This window comes from Miscanthus floridulus, chromosome 10, assembly GCF_019320115.1.
Source record: "Miscanthus floridulus cultivar M001 chromosome 10, ASM1932011v1, whole genome shotgun sequence".
NCBI lineage: Eukaryota > Viridiplantae > Streptophyta > Magnoliopsida > Poales > Poaceae > Miscanthus > Miscanthus floridulus.
This window is the reverse complement of record NC_089589.1, coordinates 74282880-74293877: the sequence shown is the minus strand read 5'-3', so window position 1 is coordinate 74293877 and position 10998 is coordinate 74282880. Positions and strand designations below refer to the sequence as shown.

General features: G+C 48.2%; 1 protein-coding gene and 1 pseudogene across 1 annotated transcript; both read right to left on the bottom strand.

Annotated features, from left to right (window-relative positions):
* Positions 1 to 7398: 7398 nt before the first annotated feature.
* Positions 7399 to 8550, bottom strand: LOC136488862 (uncharacterized; annotated as a pseudogene).
* A 76-nt stretch (positions 8551 to 8626) lies between these two features.
* On the bottom strand, positions 8627 to 10354 carry LOC136488861 (uncharacterized). Its single transcript, XM_066485656.1, has 3 exons — positions 8999 to 10354; positions 8686 to 8916; positions 8627 to 8632 (listed from the first exon to the last, which is right to left on the bottom strand). Exons 1-3 carry the CDS (start codon positions 10352 to 10354, stop codon positions 8627 to 8629), a joined length of 1593 nt encoding a protein of 530 aa, XP_066341753.1.
* Between the last annotated feature and the right edge of the window lie 644 nt (positions 10355 to 10998).

Here is a 10998-nt window from a genome sequence, read left to right as displayed (position 1 = left end):
TTCATGTGTTCGCATTCCTGTGTTTTTTTCATCCTCTATTTTGCACATTCATTCATTTTATATTCCTGTATTTTTCCTCATTCCTGTCAAGGGCGTCAAGGGATAGGGTAGGAGGACCCCGGCTACGTAGATCGTAGCTGCGATCCGTGGTAAGGGGCGAGATTTTACCCCTCAGCGCCTAGTTGTTTCAACAGAGGAAGATTAGGGAATTGAGTAATTGTTCTTGCTTGATTATCACCATACTGAGTACAAGATTATATAGGCCATTCGGCTATAACAACTTGGAGCCAATTGCTCCTCAATCTAAGGCCATGATCAGTTCTACTGCCTTCCAGACACTTGCCTTCTTCCACGCGCACATGTAGAGCGTGGTGACTGTGCCTACGGTGCCGCTGGCGCACCGTCTGCGGCTCTGCAAGCATCACGGGCGCGTTGTTTCCCTTGTGTAGGCATGGCCCCACATGACATCTCTCCCCCCCTCGACTAGTAGCTCATCCTCGAGCTGGAATGCTGGGTATCGGTCGAGGAAGGAGTCGACATCTTCCTATGCCGCGGAGGCATCAGTCTCACCCTTCCAGTGAATGAGCACCTGGCGGACGCCATGTGCCAAGTGGATGCGCATCGCAAGTTCAGGCTCAGGGACGGCGGCACCGTTGTGGCGTTGTGGACGGCCGGGAGGGGCGGTGGCACAGCTGGTGGGACGCCGATGAACTTCTTGAGGAGGCCGACATGAAAGACGTCGTGGAGCCGAGTGTGTGGGGGCAGATCAAGGCGCACCGTGACAGCGTTGATGAGCTCGGTGATGTGGTACGACCCGAAGAAGCGAGGCTTGAGCTTCCCTTTGGTCGCCTGGGGTAGGGAGGCGGCAGCATGATGACGCTAGCGGAGCAGGACCCAATCGCCAACCGCATAGGAGACGGGGTGGTGAAGCTTGTCATAGTGGCGCTTCTGGACCGCCTGGGCCTGTTCCAGCCGATAGCGGACGTCTGTGAGGAACTCGTCGCGGTCCGCCATGTTCTTGGCGATAGCATCCACACGCGTCTCGCCCGGCTCATAGGAGCGAATGGTTGACGGGTCGCGGCCATACACCACACGGAATGGTGTGTCGCGGAGTGAAGTCTAGTAGGCCGTATTGTAGATGTACTCGGCCTAGGACAGCCAGCGGAGCCATTAGCGGGGGCGGTCGCCGGTGAAGCAGCGTAGGTACATGATGATAACATGGTTGGCCGCCTCCGTCTGCCATCTGATTGCGGATGGAAAGCCATCGTCATGTGTAGGTTGGTGCCCATGAGGCGCATGAGTTCCCGCCAGAACGTGGAGGTGAACACCGGATCACGGTCGGACACCATGGACTGTAGCACGCCATGGAGGCGTACAATGTCAGCAAAGAAGGCCTACGCCACGGGCTCTGCGGTGTATGGGTGAGCCATGGGGATGAAGTGGTAGTACTTGCTGAAGCGATCGACCACCGTTAGTATGACAGACTTCCCCCCATGCGCGGCAGCACCTCCACGAAGTCGAGGCCGATGTCGATCTAGACGGTTTGCGGTACTAGAAGTGGCATGAGGAGGCAGGCTGGATGTAGGTGCTCCGACTTGTCGCGCTGGCAGGTGGACCACGCGTGGACGTAGTCCTAAACCAGGCGGTGCATGTTGGGGAAGTGGAAGTCGTGGCGAAGGTGGTGCACGGTGCGCTGCACACCCTCGTTGCCGTCCTCGTGCATGGCGGTCATGATCTCTGGCAGCAGGGTCGACGTTGGTGGAATATAGAGGCGGGAGTCGAAGGTCACCATGTCGTTGATCATGGACCATGGCGACGCGCGGGTACCCGCAGTGATCTCGTCCCGAATGGCGATGAGGGCCGGATCGGTGGCCTGTGCCTAGCGGAGGCACGCGATGTAGTCGAACCGTGGTGCGGAGATGGCCAAGATAGTGCCCTTGTCGGTGTCATGGCGCGAGAGGGCATCAGCCACCCCGTGTTCGTGGCGCTAGGCTTGTACTCGATGGTGAAGTCAAACCCGAGGAGTTTGCTGACCCAGTGGTGCTGTGGAATCATCGCGAGGCGTTGATCGAGGAGGGACTTGAGGCTATAGTGGGCTGTTCGCACCAAAAAACGGTGGCCCCAGAGGTACGGTCGCCAATGGCGGATGGCGTGGATGAGGCCGATCAACCCCTATTCATAGGTGGTGAGGGAACGGTGACGAGGCACGATGGGCCGGCTGAAGTAGGTGACCGGGTGCTTCTCCTGGATGAGCACTGCCCCGAAGCCGTGGGTCGAGGCATCGCATTCGACGATGAACGGCTTGGCGAAGTCTGGCAACGCTAGGACTGGGGCCGATGTGACCGCGGCCTTGAGCACTTGGAAGGCCATGGTGTCGTCGTCGTTCCAGCTGAACCCCTCTTTCTTTAGGAGCGTCGTGAGGGGGGGGGGGGGCGATGGAGCCATAGTCGTGGATGAATTTGCGGTAGTAGCCCGCTAAGCCAAGGAACTCTCGCACCGCATGTGCCGAGCGGGGCTAGGGCCAGTCATGGATCGCCTGCACCTTGGCGAGATCCATGGCGACGCTGGCCTCAGTGATGATGTGGCCTAGGTAGGAGATGGAGCCAACCCTGAAGGCACACCTAGAGCGCTTGACGAAGAGGCGGTATTGTTGCAGCACGGTGAGGATGGTGTGGATGTGCCGGAGGTGATCCACCCAGGTGGTGCTATAGATGAGGATGTTGTCAAAGAATACAAGCACGAACCGGTGGAGGAAGGGGCGCAGAACGTCGTTCATGAGGGATTGGAAGGTGGCCGGGGCATTGCAAAGCTCAAATGGCATCACCAGGAACTCGTAGAGCCCATCGTGCGTGCGGAACGCCGTCTTGCCGATGTCGGCCAGAGTCGTCCGGGCCTAGTGGTAGCCCGAGCGCAGATTGAGCTTGGTGAAGAACTTGGCGCCGTGGAGCTCGTCTAGCAGTTCGTTGACCACCGAGATGGGGAAGGCGTCCTTGACGGTGATCACGTTCAAGGCCCGGTAGTTGACGCAGAAGCGCCATAAGCCGTCGGCCTTCTTGACGAGGAGGACCAGGGAGGAGAATGCCGAGGAACTCCAGCGAATGAGCCCCTGGTCCAGCATGGCGGCGCATTGCTGCTCCAGTTCATCCTTGTGCGTCGCCAGGTACCGGTAGGGGCAGACGACCACGGGCTGCGATCCGAGGAGGAGGACGATGCTGTGGTTGCGGCCGCGTGGTGGAGGAATGTGGCAGAACCGCCTAATCTAATGCCTCCCAAGAGTACTTGTCTTCTATTAAACACTAAGTACTCAAGGGAGGACACTAAATTATGTAGTTCCGTCGAGCACACCCCATAGGAGAACCCAAAAATCCACATTTTTCAACAGGATCATAAATGGGAGAATAAAGCTTACAACATTTTAGCCATTTCTTACATCACTTTTCATGCAACATCAGAGTATAATATTTATTGTTTATAACAGCGGAATATAATCATGTTATCAGAGTCTCAGTGGAAATAAAATCATTTAATGACAAGTTAAACATTAACATGATGATTCGTTATATACATCATAACAGGTTATAAGTTTTTCCATTGTAAACCATTTTGGGTGAAAGTTTCAAATAAACTCTCCGCAACGTTAAGGAAATCCTCGCTGAGCCCACCAGGAGGTTTCCACACACAAGTGCCAGCTCCACATGTTCCTGTCACCTGCAACAGGGTAGAACAAACCCTGAGTACTCAATTGTACTCCACAAGACTTACCCGTCAGGAGGAAAGAATAGACTCCAAGGATATGCAAGGCTATCTGGCTTATGGTTTTATTGCATATGCAGGAGCATTACTAAACGTGCGTCCTTATATTCAATTTTATTAGCAGTCATCATTAGTTCATTAACTAACCATTCTATGTAAGCACTTGTGCTACTTTCAAGCAGGTGGTAAGCAATCAGAACCATTTTACCATCTTTCATATTCCAGTTCTTACTATGGTGCTAGACTGTAAACAAGTCATACCAGATTACCCGGCGATTCACGAACCAATGTATCCCAGCTGGGTACCCCGAAACACACGCCCCGCTTGTACCCTAGGCACAAACAGGACTAACCCACCACTCTCCTGTCAAGAGGTCCAGGTCCCTGTCCAAACTTGGACTCCAAGCCCCCACACCTGAGTCCCGGACTTAGTGTGGTGCTTAGACCTCCACCATCCCTGCCTCCAATCAGCTGGTCCGAAAAGAGCCAGAACCTACGACAAGATAGTAACGAGCCTTTCCTGCTCCCATAAACAAGTATGTGCTCAGGATAATAAGTCTGTGACCTGCCTAGAACCCAATGCAACGATCGGTCCTTAACCGACATAGGCGAAACAAATGCAATCCGAGCCTCGCTCGAATGCCAAACCCAAGTCCAGATCCAAAGTACCATTCCACCCGGTCTCTAATTATCATTCATATATATTTTCCAGGTGATAATAATATAATAGCAATAATAACATCTTTCCTATCTCTGGCGAGTGACAGGCAATCACTCAACTTCTACCAGAGTCCTGTAGCATAGCAATCTACACGATCCTGTCATACTAGTAAAACTCATAGGATAAGGATATATATATGCAAGTGGGTTTCATTCAACTCCTTAAACTTAATGCACAAGCATAAAATAAAGTGCAGAATAATAGGGGTTATGCACCGGGGCTTGCCTGGGTAAGATATAACCAAAATTAGCATTCCATCGGGGCAACACGATCCTCAAGACACCACCTTTCTGTTACTTCGGTTGACTCCATGATCCATCGTTGTTCCTATTATGGTATACATGGATGCAATGCAGAGACGTAAACAACCAACTGCAACCGTGACTCATAAAATACGACTGACGCCTCTCAAGCTAACGAGCTAGTTCTAACAACGACCGTACTTAGGCTAAGTATCCACATTGTCGAACAAGATGTTATTTCCCAATGAGTGTTTTAGTTATACAAACCCAAGTTGTTTCTTTATTCCATTCTATCGATTTAATATTTATTCGAAATAGGGCATCATTATCTATCTAGCAAAATAATTATTTTGGTGTTACAAAAATTACAGTGAGCAGCTAATAATATTAGGAATTTACTGTAAAATTTTCAGAGTCGACACTATCACCATTTTCTCACAAAAATTCCTACAAGTTCATGTTTTACCCATTTTAAGTGCTTAAATTAATTAGTCTAGTCTTGAAAATTCTATGAAACCAAGTGAACAAAATACATTAGCTGGTAGGTCATGATTTTAGGAGTCTAACAAAATTGATTTCACTATTTTTGGACATCTACACACTTTTATCTGGAATTTACAAATTTACCTTAGAAACTAATTTGGAAAACGCTTTAGAAAAAGAAAAGGCCAGTGGCCAACTATTCGGCCCATGAAACTAAACGGCCCACGGCGGGGAGCCCGCGCGTGTAGCAGGCCGGCCCAACAGGCCCACAGCGTGAGCGCTCTTGCACATTTTGCGAAAGAGCCCCTGACCTAGCGAGTTATTACGCAGAGCACTTGCGCACTATTCTGCAAGAGGCGCGCTTTGCAGAGAGAGCCCTGAACTAGCCTATCTTTACCATGGGATGGTCCTCGGCAGCCTGCGCATGACGGTGTGACTCCGGCCGACACAACGCGCGTACACCGACCACTGGAATGAAACACCAGCCCCACAATCGAACCAATGAGCGCTGCGGAGCCAAGATGAAACCCTAGGCGATGATTAGGTGTTAAACGGTGACTTCTATAGCGCTACCCCCGGTGGCAGCCCAACCGCCACGGCCGCACGAGCGGTCTGGCAAGCTAACGCAATTAACGGACTAACAAGGGGTGATTGAGCATCAGCAGCTTACAACGAACATGGTCGAGGTGGTGGTGAAGTCGAAGACGGCCCCCGCAGCGCTGGCCACGTGCGAGCTGACGGGGTGGCGGTGCTCCGACCGGACACTGGAGCGTCACCTCATCTCCGGCGAGGTCCCTGGCCAGAAGGACGCAAGCACCAACTAGAGAAGGTCAAGACAAGCTCCCGGCTGCAAGTAATTGAGCTTCTACCGGCCCTATGGGTGAAAGGTTCTAATGGCTAGAGGGGGGTGAATAGCCTATTAAAAATTTGAGATAAATGCACTGTAGGTCCATCAACTTTTTGTGCTGTGTCATTCAAGTCCATTAACTTTGAAAGTGCAGGTTTGGGTACATGAACTTTTAAGTTGTGCCATTCAGGTCCAAATCTGTCCGTTTAGGGATTAGATCATATGTGGCAATGCATGACAACACCATAGGTCATGTGAGCAGCACATGAGGGCCCTTTGTGATTCGTTTTTTTGCCGATAGCCCCCTATGCTTTCCATTCCCTCACTCTTCACCCCTTCCTCTCCCTTCCCTTCGAAGACATCGTCTTCAGACGACGCCGGGGTGCTGGGTGGGATGATGGAGGCGACGCCGATGTTCCCTCAAGATTCGAGCTCCTCCGCTGTAGATCTGGATAAACTAGGTGATGTTCCACTGATTAGGTGCACAGAATGCCACAAGTGGCAGGTGGTTCGGCGTATTTCGAAGCAACCCTGGAGCGACGGTGAGGTTTTCTACTGTTGCCCGGCCCACAAGGTGAGATTGAAACTGTTTTGATTCGACTAGGTGTTTACATTGCAGTTTGCAGTGAAGATTGATCCTTTCCTCTTGCTTGTAGCGCAAAGGCTTGGGCTGTCCCTTTTTCAAATGGGAGAAGGAGTATATCAAACATGTTGATTCTTTGAAGATGGAGGGCATGGGATTTCGTCAGCATCTGATGCCACAGGAGCAAGCAAGTGCCTCCATTGTCGAGCAAGTTGTGGAATCCAAGGAGCAGGAAGCAGTCGTAGGGATGAAGAAGGAAAGAGGCATTGCTGTTGATGCTGATATTGTGAAACATTTGAAAACCTTGGTTAGAACTGGTGACAACTTAGTTAGGTTGATGCAACTGACTTGTTTCATGGCTCTATGTATTACCTTGTTGCTGTTCTTGATCCTAGTTGTAATCAGCATTAAGGTCTGAATGTGTACGGATGAATGACTAAGTTATGAAGTTCTATGCAATTTGAAGGTGTATTGTCTAAAATGTGAATGTGATTTTGCAATTTTTTTCTCATCTTGAAAAATGAAAGAAATCCAAACTGATTTCAACAAGCATAGAGTGTACATAGAATATGAACTGATAATCCAAAGATGCTTTGATATCATTCCAGTGAACTGGAGCATTGTTTTGCAACCAAAGCATACATGTCATTCACATACTTATACCTAACCAAAAGGTCATCTTTCTGCTGTACAAAAGGCAGAAAAGAAGAACATGCACTTAGAGTTTTTGCATGATTTACAATTTCACACACATCATTACTTGTCCTCTTCAACCAATAGCACCATCAGGATTGTTCATTGCAGCAGAAACCTTCTTGTGGGATGTTTTCTTCTTGCCAGCCGCAGTCTTCTTTGTAGCAGTTGTTTTCTTCATAGTAGTGGACCTTGATCTCCCAGCCTGTGTTGCAGTAGTGGGTGGAACTGGCCTAGCTGCTGGTTGGTTAGACAATATGAAGCTTGAAAATGGAAGTGGTTCTTTTTCCAGTAATCTACTCTGTGATGACTGAGAATGGAGATGATTAGTTTGAATAAGATGTTGGGTGATCTGGAGGAATTAAATGACAGTGACACTAACCTCTGCTTGCATCTGGGACATCATGGTACTTGATAATTGGGACATGGCATGTCAGTTTCTTCAAACATGGAAACCTATAACATATATTTGATAACTTAGATAAGACATACTAGTACAATGTGCTAAACATGAACAATTACCTGACTAATCACTGGCATAGCAGTTTGAACTGGCATCATTGGCATGTCACTATAATCTTCAGTTGCAGCTTCCTCAAAAACCTCTTCAGTTTCAATTGGCATAGAAGTTTGGCTCCTCTGTGCAGGTGTCTTGGGTGGAAGTCCAGCCTTTCTCATGCTACATGTAGCCCTGTTATGTCCTTTGTCTCCACAGTATCTACATGTCATTTGAATTCCATGCTTTGTCAACCTTGGTCCATGACTACCTTGTACCTCAGATGGCTGCTTCTTTCTTGATTTAGGAGGCCTTCCAACTTTCTTCACATATACTGGTGGTAGAATTACATTGCCTCCAACTTTCTGCCATGTGCTCTTATCTTTACATGGCCACACATTGTGGCCATAAGCACTGAGATAGCTATTGGAAGAGTAACACTCAGGAACAACTGACTCTAGTGTGATCCTTTCATGCCTCAAGCATGAAATTGCATGAGAGCAAGGGATTCCAGTGAGGGTCCCACCTTCTGCAATCACAAGTCTTCATATTGATGTCCACTATGAACCTATAGTCCCTATCTTGTACCTGGAATATGCCCTGTCCAGCAGGCATTGCATAACATGTATTGGCCTATTCTGTGTTCCTATTAATTATCTTCTTTATCTTAGGACAGATGGGTCCCTGCCACTCTTCTCCCACCTCCCTCTGTTTTTTGTAGAACCTGGACATTAGCTGGCCCTTGATCTGCTCTAGCATACTAAGAATTGGCATCTCCATTGCCTCCAAGATATAACTATTGAACACTTCACAGCTGTTGTTCAGCAACATGTCACACTTTGGAAAAGTGCTGAAGTAAGCTCTGACCCAGGTGTTGAAAGGCATCTTCTGCAACCACTCATAGGCCTTCTGATCCAGGGTCTTCATTTTCTCCATGTTCCTATTGAACTGAGGTATTGAACTTGACCTTGCACAACACCAAAGCTGGTTCTTGAGATTTTCACCTTTGAAGTGGTGTTGGAAGTTGGAATATAGGTGTCTGACACAGAACCTATGTTCAGAGTCAGGGAAGACCTGTTGAACTGCTGGAATAAGACCCTAAAAACAAAAGTACAAACATATGAAAATGGTGTTTTCACCTAGCAAACAACTACAACAAAGGATACAGTGCTGTTTTTACCTTTTGTTTATCTGTCATGATGGTCCAAGGATATGTGTTATCTATGCCAAGGTCATTTTTTAGTGTCTCCAAAAACCACTTCCATGTCACTAGTGATTCCACTTCCACTATTCCAATGGCAATTGGGAAGATACATCCATTTGGATCAATGCCCATAGCTGTCAGTATTTGTCCACCATACTTAGTCTTAATGTGGCATCCATCCAAGCATATGATAGGCCTACATGCAGTCAAGAAACCTCTTTTACATGCATCCAATGACATGTACAATGTGCTAAATACATTGCCATCCAGGTTTAGAAAGAAGCTGCTGCCTGGGTTACTTCTTCTAAGTTCATGACCATAATCCCAAAGTAACTTGTATTGCTCCACCTCATCTCCCATAACTTTCTTCATAGCTAATCTTTTAGCTCTAGCAAGCTTGGACCTTGCTGGAGTTATGTTCCAGTCCCTCTGTACTGACCTAGCAAAATTTGTGAGGCTCATCTTCTGATCTGCCCTAAATGTTTCCAGATACTTGTCAGCAAGCCATCTTGATGTGCACCTCTTCAAAACCCACTTTTTCTGGCATGTGTGTTGTCCATTGAATTGCTTGATAACCAGACCATGGGATCTGCTATCCACTGAAGCATACAAGTTCCAAGGACAACCTTCTACACAGTGTGCTTCAATCCTCTTCTTCTCATTCCTTGGCAATTTAATTTCAACCCTATGCTTCAAACTGTATTCTGTAATTGCTTCCCTTAGAATCTCAGGGGTTGCAAACAATTGACCCAACTTAAATATTGGGTTATGCATATCCTGCTCTCTAAAAGTCTGAAACCTTAGTCTTCCTCCACTTTCATCATCTGATTCAGGCAACTGCAGCTCATCATCTTCTGTTGACATGTCATCTTCACTGTTATCTACAACACTGAAAGCTTTCTTGCCCTTATCTTTCTTCTTGCTTGCTTCTTCATCATCTGCATACTGAAAAAGGTCATCATCATCTGCATCCAGTTCGTAGTCAGAATCAACAAAATCAGGGTCCTCTTCACTGTTATCACCAGCACTATCATCATCTCTGCCATCACCAAAATTAGGGTCCTCTCCACTGTTATCACCAACCCTCCCACTATCTGCATTGTCCATATGCATAGTCTTCATAGGACTAAAAACCTTGGGAGGTGAGTTCAATGGGTTTGCAACATTGTCATCCCAAGGCATTCCAGAAAGGTTGTCATCATGGTCCAAATACAGCACAAAATTCTTAAATTTGTGAACTAATGAGGACATTACCATTGTGTCTGTGTCAGACCAAATCAATCTCAACCCATTTGAAAGATTCTTCCCAGGTAGCAGCCAGAACACCTTCATGTTTGGATTTTTTGGGTAGTGTAACTTAAAAACAAGTTGCTCTATGAAAAGAGGAGACCATTTAGCAACTTCTACGTGGTCAAACCAACTAACTCTTCCACCCAGATAGGATTTGTTTAACCCTTGAGAAACAAAGCACCCCCCATGATGCATTTCCACTGAGAATTCTTCATCATCAGTGCCTACAGAAGAAAACCCCAAAATCTACAGCATAAATGACCAATACATGAAACCCTAGCCGACAAAATAAGATATTTTCTGCAACAAGCGACCTAATCGACGTAAGAAATACCTCATAAACCAACCGATTTCAGAGTTCATGACATCGAAGAACTCACCATACTATGGCGCCCGTGCCCCCAGTGGTCGCAAAGCGGCCACCATCGCGCCGACCGGCCGCGATCTGCGTGGCAGTCAGCGCTCGGCACCACCACCCCGCACAATCTTCACCGCCTCCACCGGCTATGTCGGCGTCGGTCGACCACCCGCCGCCTCCGTTGTCCCACCCAACGCCCCGGCGTCGTCTGAAGACGATGTCTTCGAAGGGAAGGGAGAGGAAGGGGTGAAGAGTGAGGGAATGGAAAGCATAGGGGGCTATCGGCAAAAAAAATGAATGGCAAAGGGCCCTCACGTGCTGCTCACAT

Coding starts and splice junctions, on each gene's coding strand:
- LOC136488861 (XM_066485656.1), bottom strand. CDS start 10,354: ATGAAGGTGTTCTGGCTGCTACCTGGGAAGAATCTTTCAAATGGGTTG. Junction 8,917..8,998: donor TCATGACAGATAAACAAAAG/GTAAAAACAGCA, acceptor TTTTGTTTTTAG/GGTCTTATTCCAGCAGTTCA.